Below are 23,964 nucleotides of genomic sequence, written 5' to 3'. Positions count from 1 at the left end.
GACGTGAGCGTACGCGTGCGTCAAAATTTTAAAATGCTCAAAATCACTTTTTGACCAAAGTAAAGTACGAATCAGGTCATTTTAAGCATTTCAAAAAATTGCGCGCGCGCGCGTTTTCGCGCGTAACGGCACTATACAACATAGGATCATCATTATTTTTTAATATCAATGCATTGATAATATAATTCTGAATAATTTGATACCTTGATCAACCTTCTACGACAAGTAATAACGGAATTAGCCTCCATCAAAGTTTACAGCACGCACGCGCGCGCGCACTAACCATAGACAATATATGTGCAAAAACATGCCTATACAAAACTCATTATAGCTCTTCAGGTAAACCATTGACCCCCGATTTTTTTTTCATATTCCAATAGTGTATAGATGGGAGATATGATTTCATGTCACATTTGACCCTTAATTTTATCATGACGTCATCATAATGGCGTCGGAACTCAAAATTCCCATTTTGCTACCTATGACGTCATCATAATTATGCATATTTGACTCTAACTCCATAAATATTGGTCAATTTTCGCCCAGTTTTTTATATGTTGTAGCTGAAGACATACTCCTTCTAATTTGATGGCTATATTTACATTTCAAGGAACGAATCATCCTGAAAAATGACAAGTTATAGAGGCATGTCATTTTCGCTCATTTTGTGTGCAATCTCTATGGGAAATGACTTTTTCTCAAAACTGGATTTTACATTCCTCTATTTCGCGAGCCATATCTCCATTTCTGTTTGTTGGTTTTCTCTGAGCTTGGAGTATGTTGTAGCTGAGATTGTAAGCTATCGCAAAATGGTCTCAATTTTCTGATCAGATGCCGGGATCATGCCCGTATTTCTCTTGCAAAATTGGATTTGAGATCCTCTCAATTTGCTTATGTGTTAAGTCTATGGGAAATAGTGCTTATGTGTATTAGTCTATGGGAAACAGTGTAGCTCAGTTGATAAGGCATCAGACTTGCGTCCTTAGGGTCCAGGGTTCAAGCCCAGGGGTGAACATGAGAATTTTTCTTTTCTTTTTTGTTTCTTTTCAACATTTCACAAATGGTCCTTTATGACCATTACAAGGTATATATTGCACAATAAAATAGTTTATAAACCCTTTCAATGTAACATGTACATGTACCATGTGTATCACCTATATCTATTTCACAAAACTTCTCATTTCCCTCTTTTCAAGAGTATTCAACATGTTCTTTTCGTAATAAAAGTTCAGTTTTCAATATGATCATGGTATTGATGTTAATAAACATGCTGATTGTATTCGTGATCATGAAAATCAGAGACAGATCACCTAATTTGTCCTCATGACGAATTAAAGTTCTAGTTAGGTGATCTGTCAATCGACAGATCAACTCTTAATTTCGTACGAATTTTCTTTTTTATTTATTTATTATTTTTTATTTATTTTTATTTTCCGCCCTTTTTTTGTTAGCACAGAATCTCCAAATCTACACCATCAATTATCTTCAGAATATCATCAAATATAAAGACTTATCATGTGATGTGTATAAAGCAAGTTCAAGGTCAAAAGGTCATCATGACGTCATCTAGACGCCATTTTGTAAAATCACAGTTTCAATCATATCTTCATTATCAATTATAAAAAATGAACAATATTTACATCACATTAACTTTAGGTCAAGGGTCAAATGTCCATGTCATTAAAGGTCATGTAAAGGTCACGATGGGCGCGTACGCGCGCGTCAAAATTTTAAAATGCTCAAAATCACTTTTTGACCAAAGTAAAGTATGAATCAGGTCATTTTAAGCATATCGAAAATTTGCGCATGCGCACGGTTACGCGCGCCTTTTCGCGCGTAACAGCACTATACAACATAGGATCGGCTTTTTTTTCATATCAATGCATTGATAATATAATTCTGAGTAATTTGATACCTTGATCAACCTTCTACGACAAGTAATAACGGAATTAGCATCCATCAAAGTTTACAGCACGCACGCGCACGCGCACTAACCAGAGACAATATATGTGCAAAAACATGCCTATACAAAACTCATTATAGCTCTTCAGGTAGTCCGTTGACCCCCAATTTTTTTTTCATATTCAAATAGAGTATGGACGGGAGATATGATTTCATGTCACATTTGACCCGAAATTTTATCATGACGTCATCAAAATGGCGTCGGAACTCAAAATTTCCACTTTGCTACTTATGACGTCATCACAATTATGCAAATTTGACTCTAACTCCATAAATATTGGTCAATTTTCGCTCAGTTTCTTATATTGTAGCTGAGGACATACTCTTTTTAATTTGATGGCTATATTTTCTTTTAAAGGAATGGATCATCCTGAAAAATGGCAAGTTATAGAGGCATGTCATTTTCGCTCATTTTGTGTGCAATCTCTATGGGAAATGACTTTTTCTCCAAACTGGATTTTACATTCTTCTATTTCGCGAGCCATATCTCCATTTCTGTTTGTCGGTTTTCTCTGAGCTCAGAGTATGTTGTAGCTGAGATTGTAAGCTATCGCAATGTGGTCTCCATTTTCCAATCAGATGCCGAGATCATGCCCGTATTTCACTTGCAAAATTGGATTTGAGATCCTCTCAATTTGCTATGTGTAAAGTCCATGGGAAATAGTGCTTATGTGTAAAAGTCTATGGGAAATAGTGTAGCTCAGTTGATAAGGCATCAGACTTGCAATCTTAAGGTCGAGGGTTGGAACCCAGGGTGAACATGAGATTTTTTAATTTTTTTTTCTTTCTTTTCAACATTTCACAAATGGTCCTTCATGACCATTACAAGGTATATAAGTTAAAACATTGCACAATAAAATAGTTTTAAAAATCCTTTTAATATAACATGTACATGTACCATGTGTATCATTTACATCTATTTTCCAAAGTTTCTCATTTCTCTCTTTTCAAGAGTATTCATCATGTTCTTTTTGTAATAGAAGTTTAGTTTTCAATATGATCATCGTATTGATGTCAATAAACATGCTGATTGTCTTCGTGATCATGAAATCAGAGACAGATCACCTAATTCGTCCTCATGACGAATTAAAATTCTAGTATTCTGTTTAGTTTTGTGAATAATTATTCAATTTAGCTGTCTTCAAAGTCAGCACTGCTACTATATCAAATCGCGTAATGCAGGCAAGACTGCCAGAGGCGTTCCACTTATTTATCATTGTTGTCTCCAGCTTTTCCTTTTCTTGAATTTTATTTATTAGCTTGTAATCAGTATACACTACATCCTTAAGGTTTCTCAGTATTCATTATTTCTGGAGTATAATCAATAAAAAATGATAAGCATACTGTAGAAATATTTCAAATTAGCCTTGAACAAAGTTTGGAAGGTTGGCTATAATCACATTATGAACATATAACATGCAAGGGGAGAATTGATACCACAATTACACTCAGATGGAATTATCTTTCGAACTAGCTTGGGGCATTGGAAATAGAATGTCTTAATAATGAACATCTTTGCTAGACCTGATCCATTAGGGGTCAGATTATCTTATTGCAGATCCTCTGTAATGTTCAACAATTTGAGAGATTTTTTTTTTGTTCTAAAGATCAGTCAAGAAAAATTGTTATTACTATGATTATTATTTATTTGGCAAATAATACGAAAATACTTTTCAGTATAAACAATACCAAATAAGAAATTTCAATCATTGGAATGCCAGGGACAGAAAAAGTTAACTGAACTACTGTGGCATAAAGCCTCCTCCTGTCCCAATTGCAATGGCTGATTTAAAATTAATAACTAAACATTAATAAAGTGCTTGTAATGTAAAGGGGTGTAGCATGCGGCATTAGTGATGGAAAACAATATGTGATATATATATATAGATAATATAAAACTAAAAAGTACATGTAAATGGACAAATTGTGGGCAAAGATAAGTGATAAGCGTACCCCCTCTACAGTTAATTACAAGACTAGAAAGGAGCCAAATTTTCATGTCTGAATGTTGTTTTTAAAGGAAACCAAATCCCAAAAAGAGAATCAATTTTATTGGAAAGAGTAAAATGAGAGGAACAATTGAAAACAAGTTTCATCAAAATTGGTTATGAAATAAGCAAGTAATTGATGTTTAAAAAGTCTTGTTGGACTTTCTATGGGGGTCCTCAAATTGGCAAACAATGCTTCAAAATTGCTTATTATGTGAACAACTCTCCATTTGTTTTGTACAAAAATTTTCAGATCTTCCCCTTTATTTTACATATTTCACATTATCTCCTCCTGACCTTGACATATGTGGTGTGAATTATATTTTCCTATGATATATTGTTGTGCTCAGAAGGAGGCAAGATGCAATTTGAAAGATGAGGAAAATCTGAAAATTTGTGTACAAAACAAATGGAGAGTTGTCCACAAAATCAGCTATTTTGAAGTACGTTTGCCAATTTGAGGATCCCGTAGAAAGTACAACAAGAGTTTTTAAACTTCCATAACTCCCTTATTCTTTAACCGATTTTGATCAAACAGGTTTTAGATTGCTCCTCTCATTGTATTCTTTCTGATAGGATAGGTTTTCTCCTTGTACATGTATGTTGGTTTCCTTTAAGACTCATAAGATATGCTTCTAGATGTTTGTACATTACACAATGCATAGACTGATCATTTTATGATTACATGTATTTATTTAAACAATATTGCAATGATATGCTTTGGAACCCCACTCCCCTCCAAAAAATTTTTTCAAATAAATGAAATACAAAGACCAAATTATATGCAAAAATAGGCAAACAGTAATTCAAACAATGAGTCAATCTTAAAAATATAGATGATGCAATAGCCAATATACTTTTCAAAGAATAATATTCCATCACCAGCTTTCCTTATCAGTGTTGTTGTATTTTTTGTGTATAGTGCTGCACCAAGGGTTGAAGTGACCTCGTTGGAACCAGAGAGAGTTGATGAGGTTTCATCTTCAAGATTGGATGATGGAGAGAAGATGATCAATGAAGAAGATGGAATAAAAGATATCTTAGAAGGAATATCAGGGATGAATCTTCAGCAGTCAAGAGAGGAATCTCCAGGAGGAGGAAGAGGTGCCAAGGATGAAGTTATACATGATGATGGTAAAGAGTTTTCACAAGAATGTTATAATTTTTATTTTTAGAATGTTATTATCAAGTTATCTTCTCAAATGAATTTCATCTGCAACAGAACTGCACAGAAGACATTTTATAGTAATTGAGATGATATATCGAGAATATTGCTGCTGTCTTTACTGTCATGGAAGTAATGAAAATGAAATATCCATTCACTTTAATCACATTAGTTTGAAGACAAAACATTTGATTTGATATCATTTAATTGAGATCATTTGCAATAAAGGAAACAATGATATGAGGGGGCCAGGTATGGCAGATGGAGCAAAAGTTTTAAGAAGATGCAGGCGTTCAAAAAATTTGACCTTTTTGATAAAAAAATCTTATTTTGGATAGAGTGTAACTTGATATTTATAAAATAGTATAAGACCAATTCCAAGCAACAGTGGACATTTTCCAAGATTTAAAATTGGCTTTATTGCAAATGTAGATCAAAATTTTGAATGAAAACTCATATGAAAGCTCATGAATACAAAGGCAGGTCATAAACAGCCTCAAAAAATCTGCCTAACGCACCCCCTTACAGGAGAATACAAACTATACAAAAATTATAAATGTATGGGACTACATTTAGTCTTGCCCCTCACCTGAACAAAGTTCAGCAGAAACTTTGTAATCACTTATCCTGTTGGTCTGTTACAAAAATGTTTAAGTGATTGTTCAACTTTCTCTCATTTTTTTAAAATATTAATTATGTTCATACTAGTAATACCGTAAGTAACGGTGTATTAACCGCACCCCCCATTTTCGGATGAAAAAAAAAAGAAAAAAAAAAAAATCATCCAAAAAAAAAAAGTAATCAAACTGACTTTCTATCTCTAATATGCGTATTTAAGAAAGAGTCAAGAACCAAAAATGTATAAAAAAAAAATATCAAAGTATTACTGGTAAAAAAATGATGGGAAATCAGCGCTTTGTCACTTATCTGCAAATTGCCGACATTATTGGCCAACTACACACTCACCTCACACACACATATGGTACTGGTGTTCATTGCAAGTACCGATACCAGCATCAACATGGGGGCTCACCCATTCGAGAAGATCGTTCATACCATATTTCCTGCATCACAGCCCCACTTTTGCTTTCAGAATTCTGTCTAGCATTCAATGTCTTGACATGAATTTCAGACACGGGAATGTGGGAAGGATCAAGATACAAGAAATTTGCGATTTTGTTCAGGTGTTTTTCTTGTCTGCTTTGAACCACTACCGGTAGTTCTCAGTACGTGTGTGGCGGTATCTTACAGACAGCAAATAGGAAAAAAATGCTAGTACCGGTATACCGTATTTTCAATGGGAGCTCTGGGCGGGAATAGTCGGAAGGAATGAAGACGGGATCGAAGATTGATTTTAAGTTGATGGATGATAGAGAGAAATGAAGGAAAGGCAAATGAAAGAAACTTTCTTCCGTTTACCTCCCTCCTCATGGCACAAAATTGTCAAATAATACCAATAATTTGTCAAACATTATAACAGCCACGGAAAGGTAAAGCGCCAGCTTACGTTGACGTTGCGATAAGCATTACATATATGCGTGTCTTATTCGGCTAGCCGCACCGCGCTGTTCAGTCGATTGTCAATCGGCGTCTGAACTTTGCCGCGTTGACTAATAAATGACAACAAAGACAAAGTCACACCATTCAAAATGTCAGTTTCATGAAGGTAGGTGCGTTTGTTACCGTAATCTAACTTTGAGGGACATTTACGGTAGATACCGGTAGTCATAGTTGCTTTTCTTTTAAACCCGCCGCTCATGCCCCTCTAAACGGCATTGGCCCAAGCGGTTACGCTCGGCCACCCGACGCAAGTTGTAAACTAGTAGTGGTATCGGGCCGAGATTGGCTTGGCTCAGACCTGTCACCGTGTATAAACCGCACCCCCGACTTTTGATTCTGTCCCGCCGAGAAAAAGGTGCGGTTAATACACCGTTACTTACGGTACCACATATGTGCCCATGGAGATGATGGGGTCAACAGGTCATTTTCTCCTTTTTTCCTTGATTGTAAAACTTTTAGGGGTCTGTACACCAGTGAAAGGAAATTGATTTACAAATTGCATGAAGATACAAAACATACCAAACAGATTTTGATAAGCACAGGTTGTGCCTCATTAATCAATGCAGGGCAGTGATATAAATGTACAATTTTTTGATGGAAATGACACGTTCATAACATATACAGTCTCATTATAATTATAATTTCATCTTTATTTGCATATATATCCCGAAACTGATAGTTCCTGAAGATGAAGCACTAGGAGCATGTGGTGTATCAGATCAAGCTACAACTCCAGAAGCAGAAGATAACATCATTAGTAGCATTCAACGATCATTTGGTCCTGAAGTAAGAGAACATCCCCAGTTGTCAAGCCATGAACTTTCTACGGATATAAACATCTCCCAAATCGAGTATATTCATCAATTTTAATAATCTGTAAAAGTCTTCTGGTGTTATTAAATCAATCATATTTCCTCTTTATAATTTTGATTGTTATCATCTACATCGTAAAAGTATAGGCTAAAAGAAAAATTAGCCTATTTTTAGTACAGAAGATGATGATCATCGTATTGAGTAGGTAAAGATGAGTAGTTGTCACAAACAAGAGTTGCAATGTTACGGCTGCGTACTGCTATCCTTCATCAGGTAATGTGGACTGATTGCCGCTGCAGGCACCTTTTATAGCAAAGCTGTGTTTTGCAGGCGCTGGTACCGATTTACTACTATTTGTCCATGCAATTACTGGTTGGGATGCAGACATTGGGGAATCCCTGGCAGCAGCAGGCAGTGCTTCTAGCAAATGAAATGCAGATGCCAAGGAGTCCTTTGTGATTGCACTCACTGCTGCATTATGGCAATACTCAAATGGAAATGCAAGTTTAAATTGGAAGTGGCCTTAATAGGTAGTGTGCAACAGGAGGGAAAGTGATTCCTCCCAGATGCCATGCCATTATCTCTAATCAGATTTGAATAGCCTCCTTAACACGCTGTGTGTACCAGTGCTTCAGAAATTTTTGCCTGTACAATTCCTATAACATTGTAATGCATAATTGAAGGTCAAAGTAGCTAAATACTGACTATAAGCCCACTTTCACACCAGAAAAAGAATATGAGGTATCGGCAATTCTCATGAATCACATAAATTGAAATAAGTCAGCGATTGCAGAACTCAACATGTAAAATATAAATAATATCTTAATAGTGTGCTATGAGTGATTGATTTTGTTTTATTTGATGATTTCAGGTAGAGATGCATGCAGTGATTCCTCAGCCATGGTGCCCTCATTTAGAATCTGATGTAAGACCTCTACCTTTTTATGGACTAGATGTATCATTACCTTGCACGGATTGTGGTGATACCAAAGAGAATTGGGTGTGTTTACACTGCTATCAGGTAAGGTTATAACACTCAATCCCCAGTCACTTTATTAAGCAATCACTGCACTGTTTACAAGCATATATCAAGACTTTTTTTTTTACTATAGACATTGATTGCTGTAAGAAGTACCTCCATGCACAGTTCCTTATTGAAATTCTATTGCAAGGCATGTTCAATCCATATTGTTGGTAAAGTGCTAATTGGTTTCCACTAACTTTGTCTACTTTCCATTTGGTCTCATCCCCCATGGTCTAATCCTCATTCATCTACAACCATTTCAACTGTCTACTCGCCATTTGGCCTAATTGCCATTTAGCCCTTCATCATTTTGTCTAGTGTCCCCTTGGTAAAACAGCACATGGTCTGTATGTTTAGATACTGTTCATGAATTAAATATTCATTTGACAAAGTGGAAATGAGGCCATCTGGGCATAAGACCAAGTAATGGATTGACCAACCAGCAAGTAGACCATATTATTGATAGACCAAGTGGGTTTACATATAACGGTGTAAGATGAGCTGAAAATTATTTATGCCATCTGCTAGCATACCAAGTGGATTCAGATATGGGACATCTCCCCCAGAGCAATCATTTCACTGCTTATAGTCATCAATAAGCTTTTTCAGAATTGATATTTTCATTAAAGGAATTACTAATTACTTCAATACCGGTATACCGACAAATATAATGTTAATTCCCAATTCATTGTGCAAACAGTGTCCAATGTTTAGCCCTGCTATGGCCTCGGATAAAGAGTGGGTGGGTGCTTGCGGTCAGCTAAAGAATGCTCATCATGTTCCGCTCTTATAGACATATATTAAAAAATTATGACGAAGTCAAGACTTGAGCTTTGCCAATCATTACTAACCTTAGATTTTCAAATGGAAATAATCTTGATTTGTTTAAAAGTCCATACAGGCCTTGTTTTCTCCCTTGTGTAAAACCCTCTCCCCCTTGACTTCTTATTCCCCGCCTCTTTCACTCTTTCTTGATCTCCACAGCCCCTTAATTCCCCACCTTCTCTTTCCAATTGGCCCAACCTCTCCCCTTCACCACCCCCTCTCTCTCGCTCTCCCCCACTCTTACCACAAACAATCAAAGGACACGTCCACCCCAACAAAATTTGATTTGAATATAAAGAGAAAAATCGAACTAGCATATCACCGAAAATTTCATCAAAATCGGATGTAAAATAAGAAAGTTATGACATTTTAAAGTTTCGCCAAATGTCACAACATAGTTATAAGCACATCCTGGTCGGTATGCAAATGAGGAGACTGATGACGTCATCCTATCACTATTTCTTTTGTATTCTAATTTTATCCTCATTGTCAAGTGAAACAATTAATTTCTCCCTGAACATGTGGAATCATCATTGTTTAATACTATATGGTTCTGTCAAGTTGGTCCCGATAGTCAAATCTGTAAAAAATGAAATATTGTATAATTCAAACAATAAAAAACAAAAGAAATAGTGAGTGAGGGACATTATCGACTATCTCATTTTCATGCCACCGAGTTGTTCATATCACTGTTTTGTGAAAAATAAGCATAACTTTAAAATCATAATAATTTTTTAAAATTTTACATCCGATTTTGATGAAATTTTCAGCGTTATGCTAGTTTGATTATTCTCTATTCATTAAAATCAACATTTTCTGGGGTGGACTTACCTTCAACATCCTCTTCTTGTCCGAGTCTTGATCTCCCCCCCCCCCTTTTTTTTTCTATTTCTCTCTTCTTTCGCCCCCAAGTCCTGGTCATCAATACTCTTTCTCTCATTTTAATAATGTAAATTCTTCTATCTTTCACACATGCCAAAATTGAGTTAATCATCATCGTTATCATCATGCCACCATTCCATCATAAATCTAAATTATAATCAATCCAATAGTTTATTTAAATTTTCATTTTATTCATGACCGCACATGTGCAAAAAGGATACAGCACCCATCACAAATCACATAAATATTCCCAGCAATTTTCTTCCATTCGCGATCAGTTCACAGATCATTTTCAAAATAAAGCAAGACGGACGGCGTAACGTTTTTTCCTGTTAACATTTTTCTTTCTTTTTTTTCTTATTTTTTTTATGGGGGGGGTCAGACAAACTTTATAGCATATAGTATAGTATAAAAGTAAACTTGCCATCATAGGCCTACATACAGTCGTAGGTATAAGATTATTATAGTCACACCCCCCCCCCAAAAAAAGAAATAATAATAATAAAAAAAAACTCAATTAAAATCCCATTGAAACAAGTTAAGAGCAGTAAGTTGCCTATTTGTCCGAGAAAAAAAAATTGCATAAAGAAAAAAAAGTGTTAATCCCTGTGGTTTGTCTGTCAATGCCCCGAGGTTGATACTTTGTTGAAGCCCATATACACCATGTGGTCAAAAGGCAGGCTCGGGAGTGTTTCAAAAAGAGATGTGTCAGTGATTTTGTTTGTTTACAGAGGGATGTTATAAGCTATGGAAAACCTTTGCATATAATTGGCGGAAAGCAAATCTGTTGTTTGAAACCACTGAAAAACTCTTCATGAAATGCTCCCCGTCTCGATCAGCTTCGTTTGTGCACTGTAACTGTGTACACAAGTGCATGTAGCCGACATACACCCCACCATGTACGTAGCGTAGAGGCTGAGGCCTTATGCAGCGGCTAGCGGAGCTCAAACATCAGTTTAGGGATGATGTATTCATTTCGAGGTTAGATTATCGTTTTTCTATTTCTTTAAATACATTGAGAGAGCCAAACAACTTCTTGTTTTAGCTTAATTTTACTGTAAAAATACCCATAGACGACAATACAGAAGAAAAATACCGGTATGATATTTTCAACTTTTGGTATAAAGGTATTGACATTTTAGCGGCGGTATACATACCAATATGAAGTTCATACCAAACCAAATGGTATCACTACTACTGGTTTACCAAAGAAGCTTAGTCATCTGAGGTAGTCGAATATTACAGTAAGAAGTTCTACATACACTGGAGACAATAAACAACTGTAAGACTAATTAGTATATTCAGCAATCCACTCATAGTGGTTGCACTACATGAATCCATCTCATTTTTATTGTCTTGATTTTCTGAATGTTTAACTTTGTTACCTGTAACAGGAAATTTATTAATGATCATTCATATCTTGTTTTTTTTCCCGAATTAAAACGATTCTTGATGGGGAAAACCAACCTTTACCTTTTAAAGTTTAAATAAAGCTCACATGTTTTATTTCATTTTATGTCATAAGTGTGTTTGTCAGAAAGCTTGGATTGATAAGGGATATTAGTAAGTGAAATCCATTTAAAGTCCAACAGTTTTCCATTTCAAATATATATTTTTTTGATGATCAAAGTAAGGCTCAGACTAAACAAGTGGAACGCCTCTGGCAGTCTCGCCTGCATTACGCAATTTAATATAGCAGCAGTGCTAACTTTGAAAACTACTATAAAATAATCATTCACAAAAACACCATTCATATAATGACATAATACCACATTCATTGACCATAAATGACATTTGTACGGTGACTTAAGACTTGTCAACTACACCCATGTCCACGTTTCATTCACTCTATCCATAAACTTTGATGGCAATTCAACAATTACCCCAACATGGCCTAAGTTTATTGACCTTAACTGACCTTTGACCTTGGTTTTGTGACCTGAAACTCACAGGGGATGTTCAGTGATACTTGATTACTCTTGTATCCCAAGTTTTATGAACTAGATCCATAAACTTTCATAGTTAGGATGGTAATTCAACAAATACCCCCAACATGGCCGAAGTTTATTGACCTTTAATGACCTTTGACCATGGTCATGTGACCTGAAGCTCGTACAGGATGTTCAGTGATACTTGATTGAACTAATGTCCAAGTTTCATGAACTAGATCCATAAATTTTCAAAGTTATGATAGTAATTCAACAAATACCCCCAACTTGACCAAAGTTCATTGACCCTAAATGACCTTTGACCTTGGTCATGTGACCTGAAACTCGAGCAGGATGTTCACTAATACTTGATTAAGCTTATGCCCAAGTTTCATGAACTAGGTCCATATACTTTCTAAGTTATGATGTCATTTCAAAAACTTAACCTTCGGTTAAGATTTTGAAAAAAATTCTCCCAACATGGTCTAAGTTCATTGACCCTAAATGACCTTTGACCTTGGTCATGTGACTTGAAACTCAGGCAGGATGTTCAGTAATACTTGATTAACCTTATGTCCAAGTTTCATGAACTAGGTCCATATACTTTCTAAGTTATGATGTCATTTCAAAAACTTAACCCTAGGTTAAGATTTGATGTTGACGCCGCCGCCGCCGTCGCCGTCGGAAAAGCGGCGCCTATAGTCTCGCTCTGCTATGCAGGCGAGACAAAAACCCTAAAAGGTATGATAAGCTGATGGCAACCTATCTACTGCCCGCACAAGTATACAAACAATCATATAGCTTGATGATTCACTTTGTTTACTGTTGGTATTTTATGAAAAACTCTATTTGACAACCTGATTCACCCCTATATACTGTATACTTAATATTGATATGATGCAAATAGCTATTTTTGCAAGTACATGTATATATATATCAAATTGCAGTGGGTAATCATGGATTACAATTTATAATTTTAAAAATGATTTTAAGTGGAACGCCTCTGGCAGTCTCGCCTGCATTACGCGATTAAATATAGTGCTGACTTTGAAAACAGCTATTGAATAATTATTCAAAAAGAAAACACTCATATGATAATAAAATACTATGTCCATTGATTCAACGTGACCTTTGACAATAATCATGTGACCTAAGAGGTGTGCAAAACACACTCGATAACCCTTATATCTTTGTTTCATGAACTACATGTGTAGATCCATCAGATGTGTGCAAAACAATCATTCATACTTGATTACCCTTATGTCTACATGTATGTTTCATGAACAAGATCCATAAACTTTCTAAGTTATGATGCCAATTCAACAAACACCCCCAACACGGCCAAAGTTCATTGACCTTAGATGACCTTTGGTCTTGGTCATGTGACCTAAAACGCACACAGGATATTCAGGGATACATGGTTCTCTTATGTCCAAGTTTCATGAACTAAATCCATAAACTTTTCTAAAGTTATGAAAATTCCGCAAATACCCCTAACATTTTCAAAGTTTTTTTACCCTCAATGACCTTTGACCTTAGTCATGTGACCTGAAACTCGCACTGGATGTTCAGGGAGACTTAATTACTCACATGTCTAAGTTTCATGAACTAGATCCACAAAATTTCAGTTATGATGACAATTCCACAAATACCCCCAACATGGTCAAAGGTCATTTAGGGTCAATGAACTTTGACCATGTTGGGGGTATTTCTATGTTATGATGCCAATTCAACAAACACCCCCACTGATTGGAACTTATGTTGAATACAAATCAAAGTCCAGTAGGCAGTTCTTTGTAACGTATTTACAACAGACATTTATTAGGTGAGCTGCATCACTACTCTGTCATCTTAGTAGCAGCCATAGCTTTCTCAGTACAAGTGGTCACGTGTAATAACATAGTAGTCTACGCTTGCAGACCTTTATCAGACATCACCACACCTACCTTTCTTTAAAGAGGTTTATATACACATATATAATACTTCTTAAACTACAGAGTGACAGGGTGGACTACCTGTACACTTACAACAGTACTAAGGTATTATTCTGCCCCTTCAAGCTGGAGTACTGTCGCTGTCAAATATTTCAACATATAACATTACAGTTCATATATATTTCGTTTTTGCTGTTCATGATACGACAATTCGTTGACCAGGTAGAGACATCTGTTGAGTTGAGTTTTGTGATAGCGATAAATTCAATCCTGTATTGCTGATTAACTTTAACATGCAAATTTATATCATGCACATGCAATCATGCAGTTATCATGGGGTTGTATTAGAGTTCAAACCATTTACAGTTTTAAAGTTATCTTTGAACTCGTATGGCTATTTACAAAACGAAACGCGAAAGTTTTTCTGTTTAGTTCGCTTTCCTCTATTTTACAAGTTTAAACGATCTGGCGGTTTAACGACTTGTCCGCTTCTGGTTGTACGGGATGATGACGAAGATGTGCGAACTGCGAACATCAGATGCTGGTTCCGCTTCTGTGCTGTCATCTAGCTCGAAGTCATCCTGTGTTGGTAGTGGAATAGACTCGGCTTGGTGTCTCGGATCTGGCCTGAGGTGACGTCTGTTTCTGCGACGTATCTCGCCTGTAGCTGTTTCAATCTGTTATGATTATTGACAGACTTTATGATACCTCGTTGTGACCAGGTATTAGTTTTCATGTCTTGGAGTATCACATGATCTCCAGGTTTTAGCTTTGGCAAGTCTCGAGCATGTTTATCGAATCGCTCTTTTTGCTTCACCTTCTGCTCATCCTTTCTTCCCTTCACAGATTTAGTATCAATCTGTTGGTTATTGAGCAATGTATCAAGCATGGGAAGGTTTGACCTAATCTGACGATTGTACAGAAGTTCTGCGGGAGATTTTCTGCATGCTATTGGTGAACTTCGATAGACTTGTAAAGCTCTGTGGATATCTTGTCCACTGTGCAGTGACTTCAGTATGAGATTTTTGACAATCTTCACAGCATTTTCTGCGAGGCCATTTGATTGTGGATAGTATGGACTCGATGTGGTATTGTGAAAATCCCATTCCTTTGCAAAGCTTTTGAATTCTTGGCTTGCAAATTGAGGACCATTATCCGACATCAGTTCACATGGTGTACCATGACGAGCAAATATTGCTTTCATGTGATTAATCACAGCCTTGCTTGTAGTTGAAGTCATAGTACATACTTCAATGTATTGTGAGTAGTAGTCGACGACGACCATATATTCTCTTTTGTTCAAAGTGAATAGATCTACGGCAACTTTTTCCCAAGGACGATTGGGCACGGCATGAGGATTTGGGCTTTCAGCCTGTTGTTTTGGTTTGTACATTAGGCATGAAGTACAATTTTGGACCATTTCAGTTATGTCTGCATTGATTCTGGGCCAATAATTTACTTCCCTAGCACGTTTCTTACATTTCTCAATGCCTAAGTGACCTTCGTGTACTTGGTTTAGTATGTATCGTCTCATGGAATTTGGAACCACTATTTTAGAACCTTTGAAGATGATTCCATCTGCTTCAGAGAGTTCACTTCTAATGTTCCAGTACTGTTTTATTCTTGCTGGACATCGTTGCTTACTTTCTGGCCAACCATTTCTGATGGTGGCTAGCAACTCTTGAACAGTCAGTCGGCAAGCCCCTGTGTTAATGAGCAAATGAGCAAGATTTATCCAAGTCCTCTCGTGGCTGAATTCATGTCCCTGCAAAATCTCGTGAATTGTGAGACTTTCTTTCTCAAAGAATTTAACCACTTTCTACTTGAGTAATATTGATTACTTTTGTACCATGGGCAAGAGTAAATGTTACTCTTTTATATTGGTCATTTCTTTTGAACGAAATATTTTGATAAATAAGTGAAATTTTTACCTGAAAAGATGCATCAAACATAATTTTCTTCCTTTGTTTTCACTTGCAAATTGTGCAACATTTTGTGTTTTAGGCACCAACATTATTTATATCATCAGAAAGCTCAAACTCTATACTTTCTTACAATGTCACTCTTGATATGTGGCATCTTTTAGATGGGTCAGCAGCTAGCTTTTTCCATCAAGATGCAAGACGAGATTTCTAAAATTTCTGAGTAACATAAAATCCAGAGTTCTGATTGGCTAAATAATGTTTTCAACACAACAGGCGCGGGTAATTTGAAGAGATTACCACATGGTGAGTGTGACCTTGCAGAGGCCCAGTGATGGGAACATTGGAATTTGCGTGGGTGTGTAGTCTCTATGACCAATCAGAGCGCAGTATTCTTGTTTTTGAGCTGTTAAATGTACTTGGCCTATGAAAAGCTGGCTGCTGACCCATCTAAAATACATCTTCTTATAAAAATTATATCATATTAAAGCTTTATCATGATCTAAAAATCATTTGTGCTCAAACAGAAATTAAGTGTGAAAACAACAACTTTTGTTGCATGAAAAAATTATTTTGTTTCATGTATTAGATCAAAAGTTTTCCTTATATTACAACATCCTTTTAAACATCCAAACACATGACCTACAAGAATGATTCTTCTTCTTTACAAAGATACCAAAAACATGACATTTGGTCAATATTTAGAGCAGCAATGGCCGAATAAAAAGAGGTGTTTTGGTTCGCACCAAGCTCATTAACTATGCAAAAACCCTCTTGTCATGAATATCACTTGGATAAAAGAAGCTACTTTTTCAGGGCTTGCCGACTGACTGTGAAGCTCTACATCTTTTTTTGTCTCTTCAACAATTTCTTGTCTTTTGTTTGATGTTACTGGCATTGCTTGTACTATCATACCTACATAGACTCTGATATCTTCTTCAGTTTCAACATTCAATTCTGCTTTTGAATCTACTGCTCGTGACAGTGTATCAGCAGTGAACATGTACTTTCCAGGTGTATATGACACTTTGAGCTCATATCTCTGTACTCTGATTAGTAATCTTTGAATGCGTAGAGGACAATCTGCCAATGACTTAACAAACAATGGAATAAGTGGCTTGTGATCTGTTTCAACTTCTATCTTTTGACCATAGATATATTGATGAAATTTTTCATATCCGTACGTGATAGCTAAGAGTTCTTTTTCTATCTGAGCGTAACGTGTTTCTGCATCAGTCATAGCTCTTGATGCGTAAGCTACTGGATGCCCATTTTGCTCATGTTGCTGTAGAATTGCTCCTAGTCCATTTTTTGAAGCATCAGCTGATATCTTTGTGGTTTTTGTGCAATCATAGAAATGAAGCACTGGTTGACTCGGAGCTTCTTTCAGCTCGCACCACGCTTTTTCTTGTTCATTTTCCCACATCCACTCTACTTTCTTGTCAAGCAATATGCGTAGAGGTGCTGACCTTGTTGATAGGTTTGGAATGAATTTTGCTTGGTAGTTTATCATCCCCATGAACCTTTGTATGTCCTGTTTACAGGTTGGTCTTGCCATGTTTCTGATGGCAGCCACTTTTTTTAGGGTCTGGTCTGACTCCATCTTTGCTGATCAAGTCACCAATGAAAGTCATCTGGTTCACATTGAACTCTCGATTGAGTTTCAGGTTTGATTTTTGTGCGATGTCTAGAACTTTACTCAGACGATCGTCATGTTCTTCTTGCGTGCTTCCCCATACCACTATGTCATCCATCACGGTATTGACACCAGGTACATCTACGAACAAGTTATGTATTATCTTGTGAAAAACTTCAGGAGCACTACAGATACCAAAAGGTAGTCTCAAGAATCTATATCTTCCGTATGGAGTGATAAATGTACAAAGCTTGGAACTATCTTCATCAAGTTGGATTTGCCCAAAACTACTTGATGCATCTAATTTACTGAAATACTTGGCTCCAGCAAACAGAGGTTATTTCAGCTCTAGAAGGCAATTTATAGTGTTCTCTTTTGATTGCTCGATTTAGATCACGCGGATCTAGACAGACTCTGAGTTGACCATTCTTTTTCTTGACTACAACAAGAGAAGACACCCAATATGTCAGTTCATCAACCTGTTTGATTACATCCATGTTTTCCATCTTATATAGCTCTTTTAGTTTCTTTTGAAGTGGAAATGGAACTTTGCGACATGCATGTTGAACTGGTTGTGCATTGTCTTTCAATGTGATGTGGTGTTTGCCTGGAAGACATCCTAATCCTACAAATACATTGTCATAATCTTGCACTACAGTTTTGCCTGTTTTTATCTCTGTTTATCAACATGATAGACGCGTTTTACTAGATACAATTCTTCACTTGTCCTGAGACCTAGCAATGGTTAACGATTTCCAGGAATGATTAAACATTGAACACTGTGTTTAACTCCTTTGTACTCCATTTGGACATAACAACGACCTTTTACTGGAATGTTTGTCTCATAGTAACCTGTTAATTTCACTTTGGCTTTTTGTAGTTTTGGTTTCGGTTTCAATTTGTGATAGATTGTTTCAGGGAGAATATTAGCCTGAGCTCCAGTATCTATCTTGAACTCAACTGGCTCATTATTGACTCTCAAATTGACTTTCCACTTTTCCTTTGATTCATGTTCCTGTGAATCAACTGAACAAATCATGGAACCGTCTGAATCTACCTTTAAGCGTTGCAATTCATTGACTTTTGCTACCGGGGTACGACAACACTTAGCAAAATGATTTTGCTTACCGCACTTTTTACATGTTTTACCTTGTGCAGGACATTTTTCTTTGGTATGTCTATTACCACATCTTGTACATGTTTTATTGTTAGTACGATCTTGAGGTTTTGTTTGTCTTGTTTGGTTTGACTTTTTACCAGAAGAAATATTCTTGCTGAGAGAATCAACCGGAATTGAGGCATTTTCACCGGTGGAACTCAACGCTTGGGCCTGCGTTCGAGTTTGTTCAGCCACCAGACACACTTGCAATGTTTTATCCAATGTGAGATCATCTAGCCTCAACAAATGTGATCGATCATACCGAAATGAGAGACAAGTCGCAAATCAAAATTCCTTGGAATTCGACACACAAATAAAAAAGTCAAAATTGTGAAGATTTTTTTTTTTTTCATTTTATGATTCTTCCATGTTTCATAATTACTCTGTGAAAAAGATGAGTGAAATTGATGACGGGAATATAAAAAAGCAGTTTTTCTGCGAGTGTTTTTTCCGGTCAATTCGAAAATTTCTGATACTTGGCACATTCGACTTGATCGAATTTCGCTTCATACTAAGCTCCGCCCCTAGCAACGTATGCCATTGTTGATTGGCTATTCATTTAAACTCGTGTACAGCTGGCGGCGGCCGCTTGCTCGATCGATCGATCGGTTCAATGATTCAGCTTCAAAAGAAAGATCAAAAGCATCGATTTCAATACGTATTCTGAAATTCAAAAGGGGGGCTTCTTGACAATAGTTAACAAATGGGATACAACTTCTAAAGGGTTATTTTTTGGTGATAATAGTACCAGGCGGGGGTATTAGCGATAGATTGATACCGGATTTAGAGTATTAGCCTGGCTATAATCGCGAAATAAAAGTCATGCAGAGACACAAAGTATTCAGAACACGGTTTGTTTGCGAGGATTAATTTCATTAAACATAACATGGACATGTTGAAGATTCTCTCCATCATTTGCAAGTGATCGGGATGTTTTCAAGAGAGAACATTTTCAAAAGAAAGGGTTTACAATCCTTAAAAGTATTGTTTGATCGTGAATGTGAGTTAATTGATCTGCAGTATCTTTAACAAAAGAAACAAAATTTTATGTAGAAAGCTTGGTGGGCTTCATTATTTCCAATTATTTATAATCAAGACATTGTTGCCCTCAATTTTTATCATGTTTGAATGAACGATAGAGAAAGCGAAAGAAATAACTGTACAAACAGAAAGTCTGAGACAGCTAACGTCGACCAATGAAAAATGGCTGAAACGACCATGCAGAAGGTTTAGTGCATTTTTTTTTTGGATAAAGACATTGATTGAAAATATTAGTCATTTAAAATACACATATTGAAATAAACATTTCATAAAAGTCATTGTCATGTTGTTCCATTCGACTGTGTCCAGATCTATTCTCTCTTTCCCTCTCTCTTATTCTCTTACCTACTTTCGTCTTTCTTGTGTTTTATTTCTTCCTTTCTTCCTCTCTCCCCCTTTTCGTTCGCTCTTCTTATTCAGGTCATTCGGTCTCCTCTCTCTTACCCCCCTCCCCTATTCTATCTCATCCCCTTTCTCTTCTTTAATTCTTTCGTCCCTCTTAATCTGTTTTTCTTTCTTCCCTTTCGATCTTTTTTTTCTCTGCCGATTTTTCCCCCTCCTTTCCTTCTTCTCTCTTGCCTTTTTTTCACCCTCCACTTTTTTTTCAATTTTTCCCCTTTTCTTCTTGTTTTCGTTTCTATTTACATAATTCTGTTTTTCGTTCTTCTCACCCTTCGATCTTCTCTCTTTTTGCCGGTTTTCTTTCTTTTTTCCTTCTTTGTTTTCTCCCTCCCTCACCCACCGTCTTATTCCTCTTTTTTTCTTTCGTTCCTCTTTATATATTTATGTTTTCCTTCTTCCTCTCCCCTGCCCATTCCCACCATCTTATTCCTCTCCCCCCTCCATTTCTTTTTCTTCTCCCCCGTCGATCTGCTCTCAATATTTTTTAACCTCATTTCTTCCCCCTTTTTTCCTTCTTATTCCTCTCTCTTGCTCACCCCACCGTCTTATTCCGCATCCTTTTTCCTCTTATTTCTTTTGTTGTTCTGTATTATTTGTTCTTCTCCCCATTCGATCTTCTATTTTTTTTTCACAGCCGTTCTTTCTTCTTCCTCTTTCCTGCCCACGCCCACCGTATTTTTCCTCCATTCTTCGTCTTATTTTTTAAAATCCTCTTTATATGTTTGAGAGTGAACACATGCGAAAAAATATCGAACAGCTTTTATTGTTCTTTCTTTAATCATTCAATCTTACAAAGATATCATTGTTGCACAAGGCATTTGCAACAATCTTCTGATTCTTTATCTGTATTACTGCGTTAGAATATATATATTTTTTTAAAACAAGTGCACACCAAGCTACCAATAATGCCTATAGAATTTCCATTTATTTGAAAGCAGGATAAAATAGCATTGCACATAAAATGCCTTGCTCACAGGCATAGGTGCCGCGACTTTTTATGTATAGCCAGGCGCCTTAGACCACTCGGCCACGGCACAACCAAAATATTGTTTGTGCTTGATATCGATCCGAAAATCAGCATTCGTGGAGGTGTCGTGGCCGAGTGGTCCAAGGTGCCTGACTATACATAGGAAGCCCGGGGTTTATCCTGCATTCAAATAAGTGGAATGTTGTATGCATTCTTGGTAACTAGGTGTGCACTTGTTAGTTAAAAAATAATCTTAACTCCCCTAATCTATCCTTTGGAAATAATTGTGGCGGGATTTTACTCAGGGCACCTCCTCGCTCTTTTTGTTGTAGAGTTAAGACGTTTATGCCAGGGTTTTTTCCGGAATCAGTTTTAGAATCACTATAACTTTTTTTTCATTTATATATCTTCTTTTTTTTCATACTAATTTTGAATCATTCCAATGCTGTAAATAATTATACCCTCCCCCCCCAAAAAAAAAAAGATCGACAATATGCGATATTGAGCAAATTATTCACGTTTTTTGTTCTCACTGCCTCAATCTAACATAAGCATTCATAAAACATGATCACACAAGCCTTTCGTATAAAGATAAGGTTCAAATTGAAATATTTTGAAGGCTTATCTTACCATTTTACAACGGATAGTTCTTTTTATTAGAACATGCGGTTAAAGTTTAGGTCATAATGACTCGCTTGATAGATAACATGTTAGAGTAAACGGGATCGACATTCAAACAACCGCATAGAGGCAATTTGTGGTATATGAAATTGTTATTATTATTAAACAAGACGATGATACAATGAAAATCATTGGTATACTCCCTCCTCACTGGTTTTAGGTCCGACCTTTTCTCCCTACCTTTGATTTCATTAAAAAGGGAGATCATGACAATTATTTCTTTCACGAATATAATTATAAAACCCCAGTATAACTATGGAGCTATTACACTGATCTGTATAGAAGATCAGTGGATTGACATATCGAACCAGAACATTAACTTTGTTTCGTCTTGCAGTCGCGCGTGACCTGCAAGTTCACTATTGTTCCAAATGCAGCCTCCTCATTGGTCAATCGTTTCGCCTTCTTTGGCAAGCGGTTGCTAGGACATTTCGGTTAGTTTGGCGGTGGCAAAATATATATTTTTTCATTGAGCGGATTCAAAACGGAAGTCAAACTTCGAAGGCGTTTTTCTCTTGATTTTTATTTTCAAAAGCCCAATTCTTCTTGCATTCTAAGGCTAATATCTCCACTATTATTTACTCTTAAGGGTCGAGTGATATATCAAATTAAAGGTAAAGAAACGGAGAACAATAATCACTACAAAACTTGGATTTGAAAAATTCCGAGTTGTCTCTCATTTCGGTATGACGAGTCACAAATGCTCTCTTAGACCATCATCTAAGATACCACAGATATTCCGTCCCGTATAAGACTCTCTTTCAACGAAGAAAAGTCACATGACTGTGCACGACTTCGCAATTCAGTTGCATACTGATCAACACTCTCATGCTCTAATTGTGATCTTGTGAAAAATCTATGTCTCTCATACGTTAGATTACGTTTTGGCATGCAATATTCCTCAAATTTTTCCAACACTTTCTCAAGCTTCATGCTCTCATCCTCGGCAAATACAAATGTATTATACAATTCCAAGGCAGCATCACCAATTACGTGTAGAAGCATTGATGTTTGTGACTTGTCATCTTTTTCTGACATTCCTGAGGCAACATTGTATAGAGTGAATTTTTGTTTGAATCTTTTCCAATTCTCGGAAATATTTCCCTTTAAGTCAAGTGGAGGAGGTTGACTTAGATTTGTAATTTTGTCTGTTGTTGTCTTCGTCTCTGTGTATCGTTAATGTTAGTAACTTTGTCTTACTTAAGTAACTTTAACAAACCATATCACATATGCATATACTCATGAACAGTATAATAATTAGCATATTTGTATCTTTTCAACAATTATGTTCACTCAATTATTACTACTCTCACTGAGATAGAATGTTCATGTCCCATAAACGTCACGCTAACTGCCCGTCATACTGGAGTTTGGCCAGGCACATTCATGCATTCCAAATCCATACAACGACAGAGCCAACTTCTATGGACATAACATATCACACTGCAATGGTCATTCACTGATACACAATACAATAAGCTCTTTGTCTTTCACCATCTCTCACGAGGGTTTGGGAGAAAATGGAATGAACTGGCCTGATTTCAATGATTCCTCCATCTCAAGGCTCGGTGGGTTACTCAGCATAATAATGCAGGATCTGACACCATAATTGGAACTTGTGTTGAATATAAATCAAAGTCCAGTAGGCAGTTCTTTGTAACATATTTACAACAGACATTTATTAGGTGAGCTGCATCACTACTCCGTCATCTTAGTAGCAGCCATAGCTTTCTCAGTACAAGTGGTCACGTGTAATAACATAGTATAGTCTACACCCACCATGGCCGAAGTTCATTGACCTTAACTGACCTTTAATCTTGGTCATGTGACCTGAAACTCAGGCAGGATCTTCAGTGATAAGTTACATGAACTAGGTCCATATACTTTCTAAGTTATGACATTTCAAAAACTTAACCTTGGTTAAGGTTTCAATGTTGACGACGACGCCGCCGCCGGAAAAGCGGCCCCTATAGTCTCGCTCTGCTATGCAAGTGAGACAAAAATAAAGAACCCTAACCCAGTGTACTGTCATGCTGATATTTTTTTGTCTTGCTTGTGCAAGGCCATGTTATTAG

At 36.5% G+C, this 23,964-nt stretch overlaps 1 protein-coding gene across 1 annotated transcript in view; it reads left to right on the top strand.

The window, feature by feature from the left end:
• Positions 1–10,786, top strand: part of LOC129256695 (histone deacetylase 6-like) — a 117,048-nt gene extending 106,262 nt beyond the window's left edge. The window contains exons 31-33 of the mRNA XM_054894860.2: positions 4,873–5,084; positions 7,355–7,461; positions 8,360–10,786. Of these exons, the coding sequence (XP_054750835.2) occupies positions 4,873–5,084; positions 7,355–7,461; positions 8,360–8,521 (481 nt within the window). The 3' untranslated portion in view covers positions 8,522–10,786. The remainder of the gene's footprint in view (positions 1–4,872; positions 5,085–7,354; positions 7,462–8,359) is intronic.
• The last annotated feature ends 13,178 nt before the right edge of the window (positions 10,787–23,964 follow it).

Source organism: Lytechinus pictus, chromosome 3 (assembly GCF_037042905.1).
Source record: "Lytechinus pictus isolate F3 Inbred chromosome 3, Lp3.0, whole genome shotgun sequence".
Taxonomy (NCBI): domain Eukaryota; kingdom Metazoa; phylum Echinodermata; class Echinoidea; order Temnopleuroida; family Toxopneustidae; genus Lytechinus; species Lytechinus pictus.
This window is presented reverse-complemented; position numbering and strand designations above follow the sequence as displayed.